Source organism: Nuphar pumila, chromosome 8 (assembly GCF_984573655.1).
Source record: "Nuphar pumila chromosome 8, dmNupPumi1.hap1.1, whole genome shotgun sequence".
Classification (NCBI taxonomy): domain Eukaryota; kingdom Viridiplantae; phylum Streptophyta; class Magnoliopsida; order Nymphaeales; family Nymphaeaceae; genus Nuphar; species Nuphar pumila.
In genome coordinates, this window is record NC_143256.1 from 109459163 (window position 1) to 109485355 (window position 26193).

The window sequence follows — 26193 nt, forward strand, 5'->3', positions numbered from 1 at the left end:
TATTTGTCAGACTTGTGTAAGGGTCATATATGGGTGCAGATCTTTATGCTTGCCTCCAAGCCATGAAAGGAATTCAAACAAAACATTACCTGTTATAATTTGCATATTTTATGAAGTGTTGACATGCATTAGTGACATATATGTCATATTTCAATGAATGCCCTGATGAGGGGCAAGTGTGGTATGTGAAGCAATAATGTGTTATGAGGCATCCGAGAGATGCATTGGTGATCTAAAGGAAAATGGGGTTGTAATGACCCAGATGAAATGGTACACTGGATGACATACACATATACACACTCAAACTTGCTTTCATAGGTGAGATGCCCTTATGGGTTTGAGGCACTTGGGCAAAGTTTGAATGGGTGGGTGCATACAAATCACTACCCTAAAAAGGGTATTTGAGCTGTCAAGCTTTATTTGGCCGATAAGGCACACAAAACTCTGTAATAAAATGGCCCGATAACCCATTCAATTTGAAGTGCTACCTTGGAGAGGGTACTAGGTATAAGCCTCAATGACATAATAGTTTGGGAGCGACGAGTCCCCTTGGTTCTCAGTCACTGGTCGGTTAGAGGTTCGGCCTACCGATGAGTCCTAGGCGGTACGACCACATGTACTTCTGCAGAAGGTCAAATTGGAACTTTACTTACCCCAATTTGTGGGGGGGACTTTGGAGAGTCTCCTGGTTGATTAGCCATCCCCTTAGGAGCATAGTCAGATAGCCACTCGGAGTATTGAAAACACATAAAATAATGAATCCCTGTTGATGGTCTAAGCTGCCTCTATGATTATCCTATGCATACCCACATGTAGCATAATATCGAAACAAAGACCTCTTAGAAAAAATACTATAAATCGAAATGAAAGCATGCCCTAACGTTCGAAACAATGAATAAATCTGCAGGTTGTGTTGATGTATGGCTTTGCTTGTGAATCTCTTTGTATGTCATTGCTTATCCCCTTGATGGCATATCTAAAAATGATAATCGTATAGTTGGATTGATATTATTGACTGTTCTGTGCTTAGTAATGCATGCTTCGTTAGCATGAATTATAAATTGCATATTTGTTGCTTACATGACTGGTAAATCTTTATTTTCTGCAATTATGTATAGTGGTTGTTATACCTACCAGGCTTTCACGAGTCTAACCCAATTTCATGGGAAGCAGGTGATGTTTAGCCGTAACCAGTGATGGTGGGATGACACGATGACATATGGAGATTTCCCTTCCTTGTTGTTTCGCTTTTTGGTACTATTTTGATGTTGACATAGACATTACATTTTGAATGTGGGTTTGATATATAACCTTTTTAAAAGCATTTATCAGTTAAATGAATGTTGTCATGAATATATGGAGATTGAGACCCAAATCTAAATCCATTTAGGGACTCAATCATCTTAGCAAGATACTTTGCCTGTGACCACTCAAGATTTTCTAGCATTAGGCCTTCTGAAGCCAACCTTACCGCTGAAATTTTAATTTGACTCTGAAGAAAATAACTGGTTTAGAAAAGTTTTAAATTTTTCAAAAATTTTATAAGTTAGAAAATTTGGGGGCATCATAAGTGGAGTGCTTGTGGGGGCTTTTTGAATGGTAGTTAGCTAGCAAAAAGGCAACATGCATCCCCCTACCTGCTCGTGTCTTGAGTTTTGCACAAACAAGATGTTTCCCAAAAATCATTGAGCATATCAAAAAATTTTGAGAAGTAGCTAAATAAAAAAGCTATATTTAAAAGTGCAAACATAATACCAAGGGCATATTCGGTTGGATCATTCTGATTTACTTTCTCATTTGAATGAGAAAGTGAATCTGATTTGTACAAGCAACCGAACATTAAAAAAGTTAAGTTGTGAGAAATGAATCTCATTTGCCTTTACAAATGAGAGTCACTTTCTAATTTGCTTGAGTTTCAAAATGACATGAAACCCCATGTGCTTCTGAATCTCAATCAAATTAGAAAGTGATTCTGAATCATGTTTTTCAATCAAGTTTCTTCTAAAATCACTGAATTGCAAAGTGATTTTTGCAAAAAAGTCACTGACCGAAAAGATGAAATAAAAAAATTGCTAGTACATTGAGTGTTTTTTGTAAAAGAAATCATTCAAAACAAAACCTGTGGCACTAGTTGGCAGCAAAGGGATACACATTATGTTTTGAATGGCTAAAATTACTTGATCTCGTTTCAAAAATAGGTGGTGTCACAAGAGGAAAACGAAATAAGGTGCACATGATTGCAAAAGGTGGGTGATAAGGTGCAACAGTACATTGAAAGTGCTCAATCACATTGGACCTCATCCTCCCTCCAAGAGGGCCCTGCCCACACCTTTTGTCTATTATAAAGTGATTGCACAAAAAAAATGTGCTGCCTATTTCTTTAAATGATACTTCTCTGGTTTCGTCAAAGAATCAAATCAATCTTTGTAGGCCCCTAGACTGGACTGGGCAGATGCCATCAAAGGGGATGGAGCAACACATTTTTAAGTTCATGATCTCTAAGTGTTGTTTTGTTTGGGTGTCTTAAATTCCGAACCTGCTTCGATCTGAAATATTTTGATGATCATACCAGAAACTTGTTATGGGTGCTTTGCCCCAAGAGTATGTGTTGGGTTAGGTAATATCAATCATGCATCTTTTCTCTATTGAGGTTAGTAAGTCTATTTTCTCATATTTGGGGGTATCTTGATCATTTTGGTCTTATTAACAATAGGAAGAAAATGTGGGGTGTCCTTATACTTAGAGTTAAATTTTTCTCATTGTAGAAGTTGAGAATAGAGGAGGTCTTGATTTCAAAAGCTTCTCGCATCCATACCCTAGGACCCAAAGGTATTTTTAGTGTTTGCTATCACGAATCTCATCAGATCTCGTATATGGTGCTGGGAGCATGTTGTGGCGGTCTTTTTTTGTGGGTTACAATTTGTGGGGTGTTTAATGTTCATCAGATTTGGGAGGTAAGGTTGTTGATCCTTAATCTTGTATTTTCCTTGTGATCTTTATATTGATATTCAAATCTTGTTTGCCAGTTTTGCTCGTAGATGTAGCTTCTTGTGGGTGAACTATGTAAATCTTGGTGATGTGGTTTAAACTCTTGTTTCTTTATTTTCTAGTCTCTTTTGTGTGCATGCATTTTTTGACGCTTTCGTTGGTTGTTTAAATTGATTCAATATTATTAGAGTTGATTTGAGTAATTAAAATATTGTTAATTTAATCACAAGGACATCTAAGTTTTCTTACACACAGTGTTTGTTGATCCGATTGTGAGAGAGAAATCTAAAATATGGCAACCCACAAGTTTGATAATGAGAAGTTTAATGGTCTCAATGTTTTTGACATATCCAAGATGCAAATGGAGACTTTGATAATCCAATATACAACAACAACTACGCCTTCATCCCAAAACAATTGGAGTCGGCGATATGAACCAAAAAAGAAAATCATTCTGGGTCTTCCACATGAAACCTTCTCCTCCAATCATTTCTATCCAATGCCATGTCCTCAGTGAGGTTCAAAGCATTCATATCCTTTCCTATCATCTCCATCCATGTCTTCCTAGGTCTATCCCGACCTCTTTTGACTAATATATTTTTCCATTTCTCCATCCTTCTAACTGGAGCATCATTAGGCTTTCGCCGAATATGTCCAAACCATCGTAAATGATTCTCTTGTGAAGAATCCTTGCAAACAATCAAGTTTTCAAATAACTTGATACTTCAAATACTCAATACACAAAATAAATGCACAGTGTTTATAAGCTTTACACCACAAAAGAAGTGCAATAAATGCACAATGTTTATAAGCTTTACACCATAAAAGAAGTACAATAAATGCATAGTATTTATAAGCTCAAGGAGACAACTCCTTACTCTAGTACATCCATACAATGGGCTCACATAGCCCTTATTTATAAGCAAACTTAAGAGACGTTGGGCTATTCCCAACAACTCTTATTAGAGACGTTGGGAATCAACCCAACGTCTATATTTTTAAAACTGTGTACACAGTCAATGGCTGACTGTTGTACACTGTACACAGTCAGCCACTGACTGTGTACAAAAACATTACATAAAAAAAACAAAAATAAGAAATGAAAAAAATTACAAAAATAAAAAAACAAAAAGAAGGAATTACAATCATATTCAAAAACATGAATGTGCGTAAAATGTAGAAATGACTAAAATACCCCTACAACCAATACAATAAAGAAATATATATTTTATATATACAAGTAGATGAATACATATACATATATGAAATATATATATATATATGTATATGTATCTTCTTATATATATATAAAATATATATAGAAAATACATTGTCTTATAAATTACAATTTAACACCCCCCTAAACTTAGGGCAAGATGACCGAAAGTTTGCCAAGGAGAAAATTGAACCGCGGAGCACACAAAGCTTTGGTGAAGAAATCTGCCAACTGATATTCTGAAGTTATATATGGAAGATCTATGACTCCTTTCAGATACGCTTCCCGAACATAGTGCAGTCCATCTTAATGTGTTTAGTCCGCTCATGAAAAGTATGATTTTTGGCAATGTATATTGCACTCTTGTTATCACAGCATAGCTTGGTGGGCCCTTCTATTGAGATTCCCATGTCTTCTAATAGCTGATGAATCCATACAATTTCCATGGTAGTAGTCACCATGGCACGATATTCAGCTTCTGTTGAGGATAGAGACACTTTTTGCTGCTTCTTACATCTCCATGAAATCAGCGAGTCTCCTAAAAACACACAAAAACCAGTGGTGGAGTGACGGTTATTTAGGTCACCTCCCCAGTCAGAATCAGTATAAGCAATTAATTTTAATTCAGAAGAAGAGGATAAGAATACTCCCTTGTTTAGTGTGCCTTTTATGTATCTCACAATCCGCAAGATGACACTCACGTGAACTGATGTTGGTGCATGTTGGAACTGACTTGCAGTATGAACTGCATGAGAGATATCTGGTCTAGTAATACTCAGATACATCAAAGATCCCATAAGCTGTCTGTAGGGGGTGGGATCGAAGAGAGGAATACCATCATCAATCTTCATTTTGGCTCCTACTATAGCAAAAGTTTCACAAACCTTATAATCTGTAATACCTGACCGGTCAATAATCTCAGAGGCAAGCTCAGTTTGAGATAAAAAATACCTTCTATGAGAGTAAGCTACTTCAATACCCAAAAAATAAGTTAGAAATCTCAAATCAGACATTTCAAACCTATCCTTCAAAATTGATTTTATGCTTTTAACCCCTTTAGAATCACTTTCGATTATAAGCATATCATTCACATATAAGAGCAGAATGACAATTCCTGCATTGGTTTTTCTAACAAATAAGGCAGTGTCAGTGAAACAGGAAGAAAAACCATTTTCTAACATTACGAAGTTAAATCTATCATACCAAGCCTTAGGGGTTTGTTTTAAACCATAAAGTGCTTTTCGAAGACAAAACACTTTATCTTTGAGAGTCTCCATTCCTGGTGGAGGATCCATATATACCTCTTCATTTAGATCACCATTTAAGAAGGTGTTTTTAACATCCATTTGATAGATGTTCCATTTGTTGACTGAGGCAACAATAATGAGACATCGGACAATGACCATTCGGGCCACAGGGGCAAAAGTTTCTTCATAGTCAATCCCGTATTCTTGACTATATCCCTTTGCAACTAATCGAACCTTGTATCTCTCAAGAGATCCATTGCTCTTAGTCTTTACCTTAAATACCCATCTACACCCTATTGCTTTCTTACCCTTAGGAAGATCTTGGAACTCCCAAGTCTTTGCCCTGTTAAGAGCTGAAAGCTCACATTCCATTGCTTTCAACCATTCATCATTCTTTTTGGCTTCTTCAAAGTTTTTGGGTTCTATATAGGAATGAATGGCACTAAGGCAGGCTCTATGTTTAGGAATAAATGAATCATATGAAATAAACCTAGAAGGCATCTTTCTACTTCTCTTAGTTCTTCGTAGGTTTTCATCATTTGTTGAATTGGACCCACTAGGTTCACTGAATTTTTCAATTGCACTCCTAAAACTGTTTTTATCTCTATGGGTATATGTTATAGGATCTCTCAATGCTCCTTCACTTCTATGTTGGGAGATAGGTGTATGGGAAGCGCCATCTTCTTTATCATTGATGACATTATGAATGGAATTGTCATCATGTGCTAACATTTTAAATAAAAGGAGTAACCCATGTTTTCTTCAAAGGGTTCACTCCTTTCAAAACCATTAACATTTTCCAGAAAACTCACATTTCTGGAAACATATAGATTGTCATTCTCAATATAATAACAACGAAACCCTTTTTGGGTTTCAGAATATCCAAGAAAAGCACATGCAATAGCTTTTGGCGAAAGCTTGTCATTCTTGTCAGTAAGAACGAAACATTTGCAACAAAAAATTCTCAACCAACTATAGTCGGGTTCTTTGGTATACAATTTTTCAAAAGGCGAGATATTGTTCAAGTTTTTAGAAGGTAGCCGATTTATCAGATAGACAGATGCTAAAGCCGCTTCAGCCCAAAAACCTTTTGGGATGTTTTGAGAAACAAGTAATGTTCGAGTTGTCTCTATTATATGTCTATGCTTCCTTTCGGCTAATCCATTTTGTTGAGGGGTTTTGGGACAAGATCTTTGGTAAATAATACCATGACTTTCAAGATAATTTTTGAATTCACTTGAAAGGTATTCTCCACCAGAGTCAGTTCTAAAAATTTTTAGATTCTCATTAAATTGATTTTTAATCATCATATGATAGGTTTTAAAAATTGAGAAAACTTCATATTTGTGTTTAAGAAAATAAATCCAACAATATCTCGTGTAGTTGTCAACAAAAATGACATAATATGCAAAGCCTCCTTTTGATAGGACGGGTGACGGTCCCCATACATCCGAATGGATAATTTCAAAAGGTCTTGTTGTAAACATAGATCTTTCACAAAAGGCATTTTTTTCATTTTCTCAAGAATACAGTCATTACAAGTTAAATAACTTTTACATAGACTTTTAACAAAAGGTAAATGAGAAATTTTTGCAATATTTGGATGTCCAAGTCTCTTGTGCCACACATTAATATCTTTTTGTTGGACAACATTACAAAACAGGTTCTTTGGAATTTGAAGGGAATCGACATAGTATAGATCACCCTTCCTAGAGCCTTCCTCAATCAATCTCTCGGACCGGCGATTCTGTATCCAACATTTGTTAGATGAAAACTTTATATCACACCCATGATCCAAGAGTTGAGAAACAGAAAGCAAATTTAAGTTTAATTTGGGTATAAATCTAATTTTTGGAATAAAGAACCCTTGTTTTTCAAAATTTCCTATTCCTTTTACTTCAAGAGATGTTCCATCTGCAATTGAAACAAAAGATGGAGAGAGATTTTTTGAGTATTCAGAAAAAGAACTAAAACTTGGGGTCATGTGAAAAGAAGCACCCGAATCTAAAAGCCAAGAGGTCTTACCAGGAGGAGAAGATGTTGACATGGCGACTCCGGAAATAACCCCTTTTAAAAGAGGTTGAAGTGCATCCACGATTTGTTGAAATGAAAGAGCTCCATTTGAAGATGACGAGCACTCTTCCTTTTGAGGTTGGGATGTAGTAGCCATGGCAAGTAACTTTTTTCACTTTGGGCAAATAGTCTTGATATGCCCTGGTTCCTTACAAAAATGACATAAAAGCTCACTATAATCCTTCTTCCCTTCTTGACCACTTGAGTTTTGATTCTTGAAGTGAGGAGGCTTGTAGGTCCTTAAGTTGCTCCCCGGTCTTGAGACGACATTAACTCCTTCATTTTCTTCATTATAAGAAGGTGTAGCTAGAACACTTGGGTTGTTCTTGCTTATACCCATACGAGTCTCTTCCCCACTTAGTTTAGTAATTACATCTTCAAGAGAGGGGGAAGTGAAGGCGGATAAAAGAGAAGATCAGATTTGTTCGAATTCAGACTTAAGCCCATTCAAAAAATTAAAAAATCTATCTTCTTCCAATTGTTTATAACGAAGCTCTATGGCTTCTCCACTCCACTTGGGTTCGAGCATAGCAAGCTCATCCCAAATAGAAGAGAGTTCGGCAAAATACTCCCTTAAGTCATCTCTTCTTGACGGAGAGTTAGAGATCTCTTTTGAAGGTAATATTTATGAGACAGGTCCCTAGAGGTGTACATCTTCTCAAGGTACTCCCACGCTTGCGAAGCCTTCTTAAACTTGATAATATTGGCGTTAATTCTTGTTTCTACGGATGAGAAAATCCATGAGATGATTTTAAAATTCCTCATCTCCCATTCTTCATGCTTTTTGGTGTAGTCTTTAAGAGCCTTGGCTCTTTCTTCGCCTTCAAGGATTTTTATTTCTCCTTTCTCCATCAAGGTTATCTTTGGCTCCGGTTCAGGAATCGAGCCTTGAACATAACCCCAAAGCTATTTTCCTTTAATATGAGCTTCCATGTTTCCGATCCAGACATGATAGTTGGACCCATTGAGTTTGAAGCCGAGAGAAAACTGAGAGTCTTTTTCACCCATTAGAGAGGAGAGATGATGAAAAAGAATACGTACCACAAAAGGATTTTTAGACCTTTCTTGATAGAAGAGTCTTCTAAAATATTGGATGAACAAGTGAATCCACTTCAATCACCAAAAAAATCGAGGGCACGCTTTTTGAGGCACCCAAAAAAGTGAGAACCCACTCGATCCTTTTTTTTTCTCCAACCTTGCTCTGATACCATGTGAAGAATCCTTGCAAACAATCAAGTTTTCAAATAACTTGATACTTCAAATACTCAATACACAAAATAAATGCACAGTGTTTATAAGCTTTACACCACAAAAGAAGTGCAATAAATGCATAGTGTTTATAAGCTTTACACCACAAAAGAAGTGCAATAAATGCACAATATTTATAAGCTTACGGAGACAACTCCTTACTCTAATACATCCATACAATGGGCTCACATAGCCCTTATTTATAAGCAAACTTAAGAGACGTTGGGCTATTCCCAACAGCTCTTATTAGAGACGTTGGGAATCAACCCAACGTCTATATTTTTAAAACTGTGTACACAGTCAATGGCTGACTGTTGTACACTGTACACAGTCATCCACTGACTGTGTACAAAAACATTATATAAAAAAAAAGAAATAAGAAATGAAAAAAATTACAAAAATAAAAAAATGAAAAGAAGGAATTACAATCATATTAAAAAACATGAATATGCATAAAATATAGAAATAACTAAAATACTCCTACAACCAATACAATAAAGAAATATATATTTTATATATACAAGTAGATGAATACATATATATATATATGAAATATATATATGTATATGTATCTTCTTTTATATATATAAAATATATATAGAAAATACATTGTCTTATAAATTACAATTTAACATCTCTCTCATCTTATTTTCAATGGGTGCAATGCCTACCTTCTTACGTATCTCCTTGTTCCAAATCTTATCTTTTATTGTATTTCCACACATCCATCTAAGCATACGCATCTCAGCTACACTCATATGCTTATGCTTAGATGAGTATGAAAAAGTGTTGCTTGGAAAAGATAATAAAGATGTCACCACTACAGATCTACAAAGAAAAGAGTTAGATAAAAAGGCCAGATCAACAATTTTGTTGGGATTGTCTAAGGGTGTTTTTCAATATTGCCAAGGAAACTATAACCAATCATTATATCAAACCAATTTCTCACTAATCAGTTTTTCTTAAAAGGAAAGTTATACACTTTCTTAATGAAGCCAAGTGCAAAGGTGACCAAATACTTGAATGAGCTAAACGCCATCTTCTATCAACTTTAAAGCATTTGAGTAAAGATGAATGAGGAAGTCAAAGCAGTGACACTACCTTGTTCATGTGCAGAATCATATGATATGTTGGTTACTACTTTATATTGTAGCAATGTGACTTCTTTTAATTTGAACATTGTAAGTAGTGTTCTTCTTTTAGATGAACTTGGCAGGAAGGCTACTGCGCTTGGTTGATTATAAGGAAGAATCTCTTGTAACAAGAGGCCAACCAAGTGAGCAAGATAATTCAAAAGGCGGTGCAAGAAATAAATCTAAGTTTCCATCAAAGTCAAGGGGTCAATATGATAAAGATGCATGTTGGGTTTGTGGTAAAAAGAGTCATATAAAGAAGGAATGTTGATTTAGAAAGAGTTCAAAAAAAGATTCAAGCTCTAGCAATAACTCAAATAAAGACAAAGGACCAAAAAAAAGAATGAAGCTAATCAAGTAAAAGAAACTACATCCGAAGTTATTGAAGATGAAATGTTTATAGCTAGAAAGAATCATTCATTCCACCAAAAAATGAATTTTGGAAACTGGTACTACACATCATATGTATCCCCATCGGTCATGGTTTAGCACATATTGATTTTGATGATCAACAACTCAACAAGTAAGATGATTGGAGTTAACACAATTCGTATAATGATATATGATGACATGATTAGAACACTTGAAAATGTGAGACATGTACAAAATTTAAAGAAAAGTTTAATATCCCTTACCGAATTGGAATCCAAAGTCTACAAATTTATCGAGCAAGTAGGTGTTCTCAAAATCACTATTGATGCATTGATGATTATAAAAGGAATTTGGGTTAGGAACTTATGCAAGTTACTTGGAAGCACCATAATTGATGAAATTCATATGATTGCAGAAGATGACACTGTGGTTCTACTATGACATCTAAGGTTCTGTCACATGAGTGAAAAACATATAAAACTCTTAATTAAAAAGAATCATACTCCTAAATTGAGTTTTGGTGAAAAAGAAATTTGTGAGCATTGTGACTATGGAAAACAATATAGGCAAAGTTTCAAAGAAAATCACACAAGGGTATTCTTGATTATATTCACTCGAAAGTGTAGGGGCCATCATCAGTTAAATCATATCATGGTGCACTTTATTTCGTGTCATTTATTAATAAATTTTCAAGAAAGGTGTGGTTTATTTTTTGAAGTCCAAAGATGAAGTATTTGAAACATTCAAGCATTTCAAAGACGAAGTAAAAAAGCAAACAGGTAGGTTGGTGCATTAAAGTCATTAGGACTCATAATGACATAGAATACAAAAACAAGGAGTTTAATAAATTTTGTAAGGATGAAGGTATTTACACCTCAACAAAAATGTGTGCTCGAATGCATGAACTGGAGATTAATAGAGCATGTGAGATGCATGATGAGAAATAAAGATGTAGAGCAACAACTATGGGTGAAAGCTATGTCCACAACATGTTATCTCATGAACAGGTCTCTTTCAGCCGCATTCAATGAAAATACTCTATAAGAGGTGTAGTTTCAAACTCTGTGATTATTCAAATTTGAAGATATTTAGTTGTGATGCTTATGCTTTAATTCCCAGTTGCCAAATGAATAAGCTTAAACCCAAGTTCAATAAGTGTATATTTGTTGTCTATGGCAAATGTATGAAAGATTACATGTTATGGGATTCCATTGCACACTAGTTGAATATAAGCCGAGCATTTTGATGAATCTCGAGTACTTTTCAAGATTACGAAAAAGGGTAGTAATGATGCAAATCAATATGAGGTGGAGCATTTTGAGTTTACTTTAGAGTTTTCAAGTTCAGAAGTTGTAGATCTCATTGAAGATGTAGCCAATGAGAACGATCATGAGGCCGAAGAACATAATGAAGATAATGTTCAAGAACCACCACTATCTTTTGGATAAACCAAGATGTGAGAGGCAGTTGCCGAGAAGATTAAATGATTATGTGAATCCTATCACCATGAGAGCTTTACTAATAGAAGATGGAGAACCATGCATGTTCTCATCAAGAAGCAATAAAACATGTCAATTTGATGAGTTGGAAGAAAGATGTGGATGACAAAGTGCATGCTCTTCATAAGAACCACATATGGGATTTTGTCGAGCTACCTAAGGGTCAAACGGTGGTTGGGTGAAAATATGTTTATAAGCTCAACAGAAGTGTAGATGGGAAGATTGAAATGTATGTACGATTGGTTGCTAAAGGCTTCACACAAAAGGAAGGTATTGGTTTCTTTTAGATTTTTGCATCATTGTTAAATTGGTTTCTATTCGATTTGTGTTAGCACTTGTAGCAAAATATGATTTAGAGCATAAGTAAATGGATGTAAAGATGACATTTTTTCATGGAGGCCTTGAAGTTTTATTGGAGGCCTTGTAGCAAAATATGATTTAGATCATAGCAAAACATGCAACAACCTTAAAGTTTTATTGAGGTCAAAAAGAGTCTTGTGTATAGGAAGCTTCAAGATAATGATACAAGAAATTTGATCTATTTAAGGAAAAGTTTGGTTTTCATAGAAGTAATTATTAACATTGTGTTTATTTGAAGTTTTTTAAAGATAATACATTCTTGTTGTTGGTTTTATATGTTTATGACATGCTATTAGTCGGCAAAGATAAAAGCAAGATTGATGAGCTCATGGGACAATTGAGCATAACATTTGAGACGAAAGATCTCAGTTCAGCAAAACGAATATTTGGCATGAATATAACAAGGGTACGACAAAATGGAATAATATCATTATCACTAAAGGGTTTTGTGAAAAAGGTGTTTGTCGCTATAAGCAAAGCAAAACCGGTCAAAGGAAGAAATGAATAAGATATATGATGTTTCATATGCTAGTTGGTGGGTAGTTTCATGTTTGTTATGATTTGCACTCGGCCAGACATAGCTTATGCGGTTGGCATTCTAAGGGGATATGTGGAAAATCCTAAGAAGAATTATTGGGAAGCAGCTAAATGGGTACTTTGATATATGAGAAGTACAAGTGATTTTATTATCACATATCACAAAGCTTCTAATATATTTCATGGTTATGTTGATGCAAACTATGCAGGAGATCTTAACAAGATGAGGTCTACAACAAGTTATGTGTTTCAATATAGGAATGGTTGAATAAGTTGTATGCCAAAGCTTCAATCAACGGTAGTGTTATCTACTACCAAGGCCAAGTACATGGCATTGACAGAAGCTTGCAAGAAAACAATTTGGCTCCAAGATTTGATGGGTAAAGTTGAGGTGCATCTTAGAGCCATGATTTTATTTTGTGACAATATGAGTGCAATATGTTTAGCTAAACACCTGATTTATGACAGGAGGACAAAGCATATTGCAGTTCAATATCACTACATCCATAAGTGGTAGAAAATGACAAAGTAAAGGTTTTAAAGGTTAGAACCAATGAGAATTTAGTGGATATGCTAACTAAGGTGGTTGAGGTGGAAAACTAAGTATAAACGCATGATGAACTTGAGTAATTTTCTATCAAGTTAAAGATTGCTGGGTTAGGTGATATCAATCACCTATCTTTTCTCTATTGAGGTTAGTAAAATATTTTCCTCTTATTTGGGGGGTATTTTGATCATTGGGTCTTATTAACAATATAAATCTCATACTATTGGGGCATCCTTATGCATAAGGCTATCTTTTTCAAATAGTAGAAGTTGAGAATAGAGGGGGATTTGCCTTCAAAAGCTTTCCACATCCATACCCTATGGTGCAAAGGTGTTTTTGGAGGTGTTTGCCATAATATGCTCTGTCAGTCTCTTTTGTTAGGTTATAAATTATGCGGTGTTGAGTGTTCATTAGATTGGGGAGGTAAAGTTATTGATCTCTAATCTTGTATTCTCGTTGTGATCTTTTTATTGATAGTGGAATCTTGCTTGTTGGCTTTGCCCATGGATGTAGCTTCTTGTGGGTGAACTATGTAAATCTTTGTGTTGTGGTTTGTACTATCTTTTTTCTTTATCTTCTGTGCACTTTTTTGTGCATGGGTTTTTAGATCCTATTGTGGGTTGTTTAAATTGATTTGGTATTATTAGGATGGATTTGAGCAATCGGGTTAATGGCGGTTTAGCCACAATAGTATGGATCAGTCTAATTTTATAATTTTTTCTTTTATACTAGTTAGGGTTTTGTACCTTTTGTCATATATATTGCTGCATCTTTTTGGAGTTAGGTATGAGTTTTAGGTGTATTAGGGATTTGGATTTTGAGAGCTCCGTATCTCGCCATTATATTTTTTCACATATTGCTAGTGGATTTTGCTCCTTCGCCTGTTAACATAGGCTTGATTGCCGAACCACGTAAATCCCATGCATTCTCTTGTTTTCTTCTTCTCTTTATCTTGTGATTTGCATGGTGTTTATTCATGGTATTCATAACATGTTTTAAGTTCACCAACTTGCTCGTTAAATATATAGTTGTCATGCTCCTTTGCTTCATTATCCTTGTTTTTTTATTCTCAAATTTATGTAATTCTGGCTTGTAATTGAAAACTAAACAAAATAATTGTTCTTTTGAAAGCAAATAAACATCCGATAAATCAATCGGATAACAATTGGATGAATTTGATTACAGCTAATACAACATTTTGAGCTGCAAGAGAAGCATAGATGGAAGCTTCATTTGACTGAGAGGAACCACCACCGGCTAGATCAGAAAGGGACCTCAAAGCAATAAAGGGAGTCTTCTGTTGGAGACAGACCAGTGCAACTCCGGCACTTTCCATGTCATATGGTGTTGCATTGAACTTGGTGTAGAGAAATTCCCTGTAAGCAGCATTGTCAAGGAACGCATTGGCACTAATCCCCCTACTCACTGTTACTGCCACTGACTCCCTTGGCAAGCAGGTTGTAGAGTTCACACATCTTTCCAGCTTCAGATCCTGCAATTAAACCATAGCAGCCAATTTCAGGTTTATACATTCTTTGAAAATGGTAGTAATCCTCTCAGCATATATAAGAGGCAACCATGCAGCTTAAACATCTACACACCAAACATGATAGTATGGTAGTATGACATGTCCACGTGTATGTAATCTAGTTGAAAAATCATAGTTGCCAGTTGTATCCACTCAATTTAGCTTCTTAGATATGTCAAGCATAGTTTTTTTCTGATAGAGATCACACTTTGAATAATCTTTTCTAATGTACTAGAAATTATGGTACAATTTTTTTAATGTATAGAATCATCTTTTTTAATGTTCTATATATCCGGGATCTATAGATGAATAAGTTTATATTAAAATTTTTTATTATGACAAAATATGATTAATAAACAATATGTATACATCTAAAATAAAATATTATTTGTAGGGTGTGACTTTTGGTAGGTCATGCAAGGTTGGCAATTGAGAATATTAAGAGAGAGAGAGAGAGAGAGAGAGAGAGAGAGAGAGAGAGAGAGAGAGAGAGAGAGAGAGAGAGAGAGAGAGAGAGAGAGTATTCCTACATTTTCTTTATGGAAAGGTAACACCTATTTTTGTGTAAAAAAATTCATAAGTGTAAAGTAATACATTTCGTTTTTTGAAAACAGTTATAAATGCCGAAAGAAATCTATAATTTCATTCAAGAAAAATGTGTCATTTGAGAAAAGTGTCATTTGAGAAAAAAGTTATAATGGTTAAACATTTGGCCTGCACTACCCAAGCTTATATATGCTTTTATAGTATTTAAGATTTAAGATTTAAGATTTAAGATTTAAGATTTAAGATTTAAGATTTAAGATTTAAGATTTAAGATTTAAGATTTAAGATTTAAGATTTAAGATTTAAGATTTAAGATTTAAGATTTAAGATTTAAGATTTAAGATGGGATTAGGAAAAATACAATTTTTTTGAGTCATGAAATTTTAGCAATTTTGAACTGCTTTCCAAATGAACTTACATGTTGCAAAAACATGATCCTCCATGTTTATTTTACTTTAGAAACATGATCACATTTATAAGTTTAGATCTATAAAAAGAAGGTTGTAAAAAAATGCGAAAATAGTGTTTCCTAGTAGATTGCATGTATAAATGATTGTGGCTTATATGCATGTGTGTGTGTATATATATATATATATATATATATATATATATATATATATATATATATATATATATATATATATATAGGAGAATGTTGCAGTGCACAACCAACAACAACAACTACGCCTTCATCCCAAAACAATTGGGGTCGGCAATATGAACCAAAAAAGAAAATCATTCTGAGTCTTCCACATGAAACCTTCTCCTCCAATCATTTCTATCCAATGCCATGTTCTCGGTGAGGTTCAAAGCATTCATATCCTTTCCTACCATCTCCATCCAAGTCTTCCTAGGCCTACCTCGACCTCTTTTAACTAATATATTTTTCCATTTCTCCATCCTTCTAACTGGAGCATCATTAGGCCTTCGCCAAATATGTCCAAACCACCGTAAATGATTTTCTTTCATCTTATTTTCAATGGGTGCAACACTTACCTTCTTACATATTTTCTCGTTCTGAATCTTATCTTTTATTATATTTTTACACATCCATCTAAGCATACGCATCTCAGCTACACTCATTTTTTGAATATGATGTCTCTTGGCAACCCAACATTTCGTACCATATAGTAAAGCGGGCTTAATAGTCTTCCTATAAAACTTTTCCTTCAACCGCAATGACATTCTACGATCGCACAACACTCTAGTTGCACTTTTCCATTTCATCCACCCAACCGTTATCCTATGATTTATATCTCCATCAATTTCTTCATACTTTTGAATGATAGATCCCAAATATTTGAAACAATCATCCACCGGTATTTCTTGCTCACCAAGCTTCACTACACTCTCATCATTACTTCGTTGCTTACTAAACCGACATTCCATATATTCTGTCTTACTCTTACTCAACTTAAAACCTCTTGCTTTCAATGTCTGTCTCCATAATTCTAACTTAGCATTAACCCCAACTCTAGACTCATCAATCAAAACAATATCATCAACAAACAACATACACCATGGCACATTTTCTTGAATTGATCTCGTAAGCTTATCCATCACTATAGCAAATAGGAAAGGGCTTAAAGCAGATCCTTGATGTAACCCAACCGTTATAGGAAAATTGGTTGTCACCCCTCCATAAGTGCGAACATTGGTTACTACTCTTTCATACATATCTTTGATTATACTAATGTACTTGAGAAAAACACCTTTCTTCGTCATTGTCCACCAGAGAACGTCCTTAGGTACTCTATCGTATGCCTTCTCCAAATCAATAAAAACCATATGCAAATCTTTGTTCTTCTCTTTATATCTCTCAATAAGTTGTCTAAAAAGATGTATAGCTTTCATAGTTGATCTTCTAGGCATAAAACCAAATTGATTCTCCGATATCATGACAACCTTTCTCAAACTAGACTCAACACCCTCTCCCAAAGTTTCATAGTATGACTCATGAGTTTTATACCACGATAGTTTGTGCAATCTTGTATATCACCCTTATTCTTATATAGAGGTACCAAAGTACTCTTCCTCCACTCATCAGGCATCTTATTTGTCCGCCAAATTTTGTTAAAAAGATTTGTCAATCATTCTAAACCTTTTTCTTCAAAGCATTTTCAAGCATCAATAGGTATACCATATGGGCCAACTGCCCTTCTTGATTTCATTTTCTTCAAAGCCTCTGCAATTTCTTTCTTTTGAATCTTACGCATGAAGTCACGATTCATCTCATAAAAAGGAATGAAGAAGTATCCAAGATCCTGAGCATGACTTCCATTAAATAGCTTATCAAAATAATCTTTTCATCTCTCCTTAATCTCCTCATCTTTGACTAAAACCTTTTGTGTTTCATCTTTGATACATCTAACCATACCCAGATCCCTCAATTTTCTATCTCTCATCTTTGCAAGCCTATAAATATTTTCTCGCCCTCTTTGGTATCCAATTTGTCATAAACCTCCTTATATACCTTATCCCTCGCGTTTCAAACTACTTTTTTAGCTTCCTTCTTTGCTATCATATACTTCTCCAAATTCTCATTATCACGACTCTTAGATTTCTATAACACTTTCTTTTAATCTTAATAGCTAATTTGACATACTCGTTCTACCATGATATATCCTTACCTAGCGGTGCACCGCCTTTAGACTCACCAAATACCTCCTTAGCCACCTCTCTCATGCCACCCGCTATCTTATTCCACATTGATTGTGAATTATCCTTGAGACACCAATCAACTTCCTTAACTACCTATTCTACAAACATTTCTTGTTTAGCTCCTTTCAGTGCCCACCACTTAATTCTAGGATCTATCCTATGTCTATCCCTTTTGCGATATTGTCTAATTCTAAGATCTGAAATTAAGACTCTATGTTGTGTAGCTACATTTTCTTCCGGTATAACCTTACAATCGATGCAACAACCCGTATCTCTCTTTCTAAGTAGGAAAAAATCTATCTCACTCGCATTAACCCCACTTTTAAATGTTACTAGGTGAGACCCCCTCTTTCTAAACCAAGTGTTTGCTAAGATCATATCACAGGACAAACCAAAATCTAAAATCCTTTCTCCACTTTCGTTTCTTTTTTCCTATACCATAGCCTCCATGGATACTCTCAAATCCATCCCTACTAATGCCTACATGTCCATTAAGGTCACCGCCGATGAAAAGCTTTTCTCCATAAGATATCCATTGTACAACTCCATCTAAATCTTTCCGAAATTGACGCTTAATGGAATCATCTAAACCTACTTGAGGTGAATAAATACTAATAATATTAATAATATTCATACCTAGTACTAATTTAATAAGTAAAATCCTATCACCCTTCCTATGGACCTCAACTACATTATTTATAAACTCATGACTCATAACAATCCTTACTCCATTTTTATTCTTATTTATTCCTGTATACCAAATCTTATATCCCCAAGGTTCTATCACTTTTGCTTTCTCACCTACCCATTTGGTCTCTTGTAGACATAAAATATCAATCTTTCTCCTACACATAACATCTACTAACTCTACTAACTTATCAGTTAAATACCTTATGTTTCAAGTGGCTAACCTAATTTTATGGTCTTAAACTAACTTCTTTACCCCCACCCATCCAACAAAGTGAGGGAACCCTTGCCTGTTTGACACCACACCCGGGCACCGGTGTGACGCGTCGCTTCTGGGAGACGACCTGACAACCCTTACCCATTTATCACTGCCTTCGGGCCTATAGAACGCATCACTCAGTAGGGAATGCCCCAATGAAATTCTCATATTGATTCATATTCATAGGGTATGACTAAGTTTTTATGCTGGCTGCCACTGGCCTACCGCACATGCGGAGTTTAATATCAGACAACATATACCTTTTAAATTTACTTTTTTTATAATTTTTGCTTTGGGTTTTTGGTCATTATCTTTCTACACTTTATTACTTAGTTTTTAACGATTAATGTCAATCTAACTTTCCTAAAAACAACAACAAATTGCCTATTCCTATCCTTGCATCTACCTTCCCATAACTCAACCTTTTATATATCCACCGGAAAGTTCACCCAGGCATGCTCGATTTGTCTAAACCCAAATCAGTTTCACACCAATAATCTGTTTGTGGCCCTAACCTATGAATTGCTCATAGAGAAACTCATCATAAATACATCATCTACTAAAAATCATGCCATCAAGCATCATCATGGGCATAAATCCTCTCTAGTTGTTTGGCTTCTCTAACTAATATAAATCCTTCAATTTCTCTTATAAACAATCAGTTGTAACTGCTAAACAATGACTTGCACAACATGCCATGAATTTGCTGATAAGATCACCATTCAGTCAAACTGGTAGCCATGTTGAATGGTAGGTTTTGGGTTTGATGAATGCTGGATGCATATTTGTAACTTTTTTGGTCAACAAATGCAAAGTTGGGCAACCGTGCATAAATACAAGGACAAGCCAAAATATAGTTTGCAAAATGATAAAAACCCATAGCAGAAATTACAAAAAAGTCACTTTAAAGGTATTTTTTTGTCCAAATACACAAACTGTGGTGCATTGTAACACTTCACACACACACACACATATATATATTGCGATAGAGAGAAAAGCTGGTAGTTGGCCCCCATCAAATCCCTAAACTATTCAATCAAACTAATAATCAGATGGTCAAGAACACACTGAAGATGTGATAATCAAAAACAGGTTTTGAATCAGATGGGTAAGAAGATTTTCGAGATCACAAAAATCAATGGTCATGGAAGTCCCAAAACATTATAAGTTTAAAATCATAATTTTATCTGGTGCACTTAAACATCCGGGGTCAAAATAAATTTTTTTTTGAGTTTTGAAATCACCACCATCCATACGTAGCGTTCATCTTTGTGTAATGATGCATCAGCTTTTTTGGTGGGCCCCACTGTTTGTAGTGTGATGAAAGGTTACGAAGGGTGATGATTTCAAAACACCAAAAAAATAAATTGTGTTTTGACGTGTCACCAGATCTGACCTCCTTGTTTGTTCATTTTTTATATTATAGAGTGCACTTTTATGCAGCGACACTGCATGATGCACCGTCTCTGCTGTCACTGACAGCCACCCATCTCAACCTTTCTCAAGATGGAGACCACGACCATCTCGGGAAATGCCAAGATGGATGGCTGTATGGGTGATGCATGATGCAGCGTCGCTGCATATTATTTTATTCTATATTATATGAGTCAGATGTGAAGTAAACGAAGAAGTGCGATGTTTAACTTGCCTTGAGCTTCTTGGAGATATTAAAGTATTGGCTGTTGGTAGGAACCCAAAATGCATGCTGCCTGACTTCAGGGGTTCCATCAATGGGGAAGACCTCCTCAGGTTGGTACCAAACATTGTTTAGTAGGTTGTCCGAGGGCGCACCATTCCCTGTAATGTTGTTGTAATCTGCAAAATGCATGTACCCATATTCCCTTGTGTAGTCCCCATTTGATTCAAGAGACAACGGCTCCTCAGGCCCATCTCCATACCTCTGTGCATTCATCAAGAAGATTACGTTGGAAAGTTAACAATTTTGGATGGGATGGGATGAGAAAGAGATGGTTGCCATGAGAAAGAAAAAAGGAAAGGATCCAAAAGATGCTTATAATGGGATTAGCCAATGTTATTAGAAGCAAATCGATTCGGCATAAAACACTATTATTTGTAGGGGCCATTCCTGGGTCCATGAATCGGTCTTTTTTGTTATTTTAAATGACTGGTTTTAGTTTTTTGTTTATGATCCACGCCCCATGGATCATTTGAAATTACTTCATTCTTTTCTTCCTTTTTTCAGATAATTTTTTTAAAATCTTTTGGTCTACTTTCAAGGATCACTTGTTTTAACAAAAAAAATATAAGGAAAACAATCATCGACTTAGAAAATAATAATCAGAAACAATTATTCATTATGTATTCTTTACATGCAAAGAAATATTTAGAAATAAATTACCATTATAATGAAAATGAAAATATTTTAAAATTTTATGGAAAAGTATTCTACAGCAGTGTAGCTGGACCTGACCTGACTCGTACATTGGCCAACTCAGATGAACTATGGAGGTGGGCCCATCAAGTGTCCCGATTCTCCATGAGTGATTTCTTTCGTCGTAAAAAAAAACAAAAACAAAAAAATTGATGGGCTCGTGGGCAGTCCAGCCTGTCCATCAAAGCGCCAACCGTGACTTGTCTGATTCAGTTCAATAACCAATCAATTTTTGTGTGGCAGGGGATGGAGTCCCACATGTTTCCTGAGCAATCAACTCTTTAGCGTCGAGATCGCTGCTAAAAGTCTTTTATTGATCGCACAGTGCACGACTGTTAGATCGTGAGAGGTCATTGCGGTCTACACAAGAAGGTGGTAGGCAGCTGCCACCTTCTCCTTAAAAGGAAACAGTAAAAGTAAATGCTTCCCGGCAATCTTAACAGCCACTGGTTTCTCCCTAGTCACAAATATCAGCCGGTTTTTTGAAAATCTCATGATTTTACCGTAAGATTTTTATATAAAAATTGACATAATCCAAAAAATGGCAATATTTTCAAAATATTTCCTATTTTGAAGATATTCTGTTCTAACGTGATCTCGTGTGTTTCTAATGTGGTATTTATATTTTTATGCACTTTCTTACATACTTTTGAATTTTAAATATAGTGATATTAACCTAAGATGTTTTCGCTAAAACAAATCTTAGTTTTATCCTGAGATTTTCCTTTGCTGAGAAAATTCTGAGAACGAGATTTGTCACTATATATAGTTCTCTTATCATAAAAAAAACAAGGTTGGTTGCTTTAGGCCTTGTTGAATCAGATATGAATCACGTTAAGGTTTGAAATATTTTGAATCTAATTGAAGAAAAGAAAAAAGAGCGATTACATCTATTCACAAAATTAAAACAGGGCTGCTTTGTGCAAGATGCGAAAATCAATCTTTTCTTCTGGGAAATTGTTAAAAAAATAGCTTTATGATAAATTTTCTTTCACACAAATATATATTGCCCTGAATATATTATTTTTCAGTGGAAAAAGTCATACCTGCCAATTCCAAAGACCCGTATGAGCCCAAGACTCGGGAATGGTTACATCCCCTATTTGAAGGCTTGGATTTGCATTGCCTGCTATCCCAAAATGCACAACCCCTTCAACTATAAATAAACTCAGTAACAGTTGGGTAGTTATGCCTGCATTAAGCTGTAAAAGAAAAGCCATGGTATCATACTTTGTCTCATAGCAGTAGAATTTTATATTTCCTGTCAAATACAAATTGCAGCAAAATACAATACCATGCTCAATCCTGTCATGACCACAATGACCTTCTTATCTCCAATTGCACCAAATCTAAACCTTCTACCTACAAAACAATCATTATACACCATCGAAAGAAAAGATGACTATGAAATTCTGCACTTTTTGGAGCTCTCTGCAGTAATTTAAACCAAAACCAGTAGTTTTTTCAGTGTAATTTTGCAGAATAATTTGCATATAGCATAAAAGTTAAACACCAACTTAGGAAAACTAAATTACAACCATGATGTTTAAACTTTGTGATGTCAAAACTGTAAATCTGACAAGCATGATCTCATAAAACTTTTCACGAAATAACAAAAAAAAGACTCTAAACTAGAAAAGAAGCATAAATCAGCAGAATCTCTTTTCTCTTTTATAATGAGGAGAAAACAATGTTATGATTCGAACATCCCGACAAGGGTCGAGAGGTGTGACTTCCCCCGTTTCGGTGTCCACAGTGTAAAACTCTCCGAATACTTGCCCTTGCCCACAGGTGATAGTTTCCCATCAGCTTAGGCCTGCAGCAAGCTGACAACATACGCAACGAGTATCGAACTCGCAACGTCCTTCAATTTCAACACCTTAAGCCATCCCACCAAGCCAGCTTTTCGGCACCCTTGTGGGCAAAGTAGCATAGCCAAATTTACAGTTCAAACACAGAAGAGTTCATAAAAATCACCTGAAATGTCCAGGTATTGGAGAGTTTGAGCTGGCTTGAAGCTTGGTGATTGCAAGAGAGGGTTCATCTCAAAAGAATTGGGTACCACCAAACCAATGTAAGGACCATTGTTGTTGATCTTACTGATCTTTTGTAACGTTTTTCTTGAAGCAAATCCTTCTGAGCCATAGATATGAGCCAACAAAGCAAGAAGAAGCATGAAAATGGTGTTTAAGAGAGCCATTGGAACTTCCTTCCCTTCTCTGTTTTTTTGCGTCCAAATCTTCCTATATTTATATGGAAGGATGGAAACTATTGGTTAAAAACATGCTTCCTAAAGGTCCAAAAAAGTGACTGGATTGGATTTTTTTAATAAACCAAAAAAATTCCAATCCTCAAAAGATTAACCATAAAGAAAGAGATGCGCTGACTGAAAAATATCTAAAAGCAAACCATCCACATGGTTTTGCTACGTTTACAAGGCATGGACAATAAAAAAATTAACAATACCGACATGGCAGTGTAAGCGATCAATGGTATTAAAAATAACACGGGTGAAATTAATAAATTCAGATATTAGATATATTTTAAATGAAGATAATCAGAAACGCTAGATATTGCACTAAAATATTATTTGATATTGTTGACTTTTCTTATTTTGAATGAGAAAAATTTGCCCACAAGGGCTGCGCTCATCTGGTAAGGGTGACTTGTCAATGAAACCACGCTGATGGGAACATGTCCTTTACCACAAGGTCAAAACTGAGTGTACACAACGGGGGGCAGGGGGACCGGAGGCCAGCCAATGTGCAGTCAATGATAAGATTATTCCTTTAGATTATCTAAAAAAAAAGAAGATTTCATTGAAAATATAAAATAAAAAGAAAGAACATGAGGTGAATATCACCCCCAAAAAGCTTAGCACACAGGGACCTCAAGAGTTTGACCAACCAGAGGCTAGCCAATGAGTAGTCGGTGATAAGGTTTTTCCTCCAGATTATAAAAAAAAAAGATTTCATTGAAAAGCTAAAATAAATAGAAAGAACATGAGGTCAATATCACCACCAAAAAGCTTAACACACAGGTGAATATTCACACAACATTAATCCAAAAATATGTATCGAGCCTTGCACTTCAAACATTTTAATTGGATGCTTAAAAGACAAACAATGTAGCAAGTTATTTGGAAATTAATGTTTTACATATCTACTTCTTTCATTCTAGGTGGATGATGCTTTTGGAGCTCTTAGTATTGGCTTCAATTTTCTTGACCTTTTTTTTGGGAGAAATATAATCCAATTTTTATTAAGAGAATCAGATTACTAAAGATGTTGGGGGTGATGAGTTATGGGCCCCCAGTTTCACAGCTCGAAGTACGCCACCACAGATTCAGATATGCAAAGGGATAAAATGTGTTTGAGTACCTCATGGGTGAGCTAAACAAATCAACATGAATAGGCAAAAGGTCTGGAAAAGTATATTTTCAGACTATTGGGGTCTGTTTGCATCTCTGGGGCTCTTCTTCGGTTCAACAACACCTTCATGTAGGTTTGAGGGTTCTTCAATGGCTTCAGCAACACCTCTGTGTAGAGAGGACCAGAGTGCAAGCAGAGCTTAAGTAGGTTCTTTCTCTAGTACCAATACTCAAACAGGAAATTTTTAGATGTTAGATTTTTTATCCTCCTAAGTTCCTCCTTTGATAGTTCCCCTGACTCTAAGACTCTAAGGGTCTATCCTTATTTTATAAGAATTATGAATGAAATATAGATCAAGGGTTTTCTTGATTTTAATTCAACCTAAGTGAATCTATGATTATCTCAAAGAAATGATAGAGGTCATCCAAGAAGAGTTCTGTTTGAGATAGGAGTTTGGGTAGGATATGATAAAATTATTATATTTTTTGGGATCTAGGAAGACAAGGATAGGATTTTAAGTGGTTTTTCTCGGCAAGCTCCCTCACCATCCTTCAGGCGACAAGGTTCATCTATGGCCTTCGCAAGGAGGTCATGGTGTCCCGTTCCATCTCCACTTCTAACAGGCCTCATTTCTTTTTTTGTTTCTAAATCGCACAATTTGAGGGGTTGGACTTTGGTGCACTCACGTAAAGCAACCAGACTAAGTCATCTACTACAACATGCTTCGCTAGAGGGATCACCATAGGGTGATTGGTTCTGCCTAAACTGCGTTATGCAAAAATTTTGTCGACGATGACAATGCTTTTGATGTGGTCCCCATTATAGCTTTAACAACCTAAACTTGACAGGTTGTTGAGGTCCTCAGAGGCTTGCTCCTCAACAAGGTTCATGTTCCACCTACCGCCGTCAGTCTAACAAGAGTGGTTGCTTGCGGGAGTCTGTTGGCAACTGAATTTTTATCAAGGTTGTTAAATGCGATGAGGCGAAGCAAGGCGTTGAGCATGTTATGAAGCGAGGCGTAAGCCTCAAGGCGTTGAAGTGTAAGCTTCATGATCAAGAGAGTAGGTCTCAATTCCGGTCACGGAGAGAAGAGCCCCCCCCCCTTCGCCAGAAACCTCATCAGAGGGTATCACTCTGCTTCTCGACGGGTCTGTGACTCTGTGCAGATTACGACAACAGTCGGAAGAACTCAGTCAGTTAAACTCGCTGGAAGCTTTTGTTTTTTTTCCGGTGAGTAAATCCAATTTCAGATCATGAAGAGAAGAAATTCCACCGTAAATCTTGCCAGAATATCCTCCTCTACTCATTGTGTAATTGTTTTCGATTTTAGCCACAGATCAGAGGAGGCACCGACGCTTCAGGTACTGAGTGTGCGCCTCAGTACCTTGAGCGTGCGCCTTGCCTGTGAGGCGTACACTTCAAGTACTGAGGCGTACGCCTCTCACAACACTGATTTTTATGTTTCCAGAGGAGTCCAGCTCCATTGGCCACTTTGTCGACTCGCTGTGGACTCTGATGTTAGTTACCTC

The 26193-nt window shown here is 35.8% G+C and overlaps 1 protein-coding gene across 1 annotated transcript; it reads right to left on the bottom strand.

Moving 5' to 3' along the window:
- Nucleotides 1-14316: 14316 nt before the first annotated feature.
- On the bottom strand, nt 14317-23424 carry LOC149830187 (bark storage protein A-like). Its single transcript, XM_090016369.1, has 5 exons — nt 23271-23424; nt 22588-22655; nt 22340-22495; nt 20550-20801; nt 14317-14712 (listed from the first exon to the last, which is right to left on the bottom strand). The coding sequence occupies exons 1-5, from the start codon at nt 23335-23337 to the stop codon at nt 14371-14373; spliced, it is 885 nt and encodes a 294-aa protein (XP_089872495.1). The 5' UTR covers nt 23338-23424; the 3' UTR covers nt 14317-14370.
- Nucleotides 23425-26193: the final 2769 nt, after the last annotated feature.

Excerpts from the sequence above, each read along its gene's own strand:
- LOC149830187 (XM_090016369.1), bottom strand. The coding sequence starts at position 23,337 with ATGAACCCTCTCTTGCAATCACCAAGCTTCAAGCCAGCTCAAACTCTC. Across the intron at positions 22,656-23,270 it reads CCAATACCTGGACATTTCAG|GTAGAAGGTTTAGATTTGGT; the intron begins GTGATTTTTATG and ends ATTGTTTTGTAG. Across the intron at positions 20,802-22,339 it reads CGGGTCTTTGGAATTGGCAG|AGGTATGGAGATGGGCCTGA; the intron begins GTATGACTTTTT and ends ATGAATGCACAG.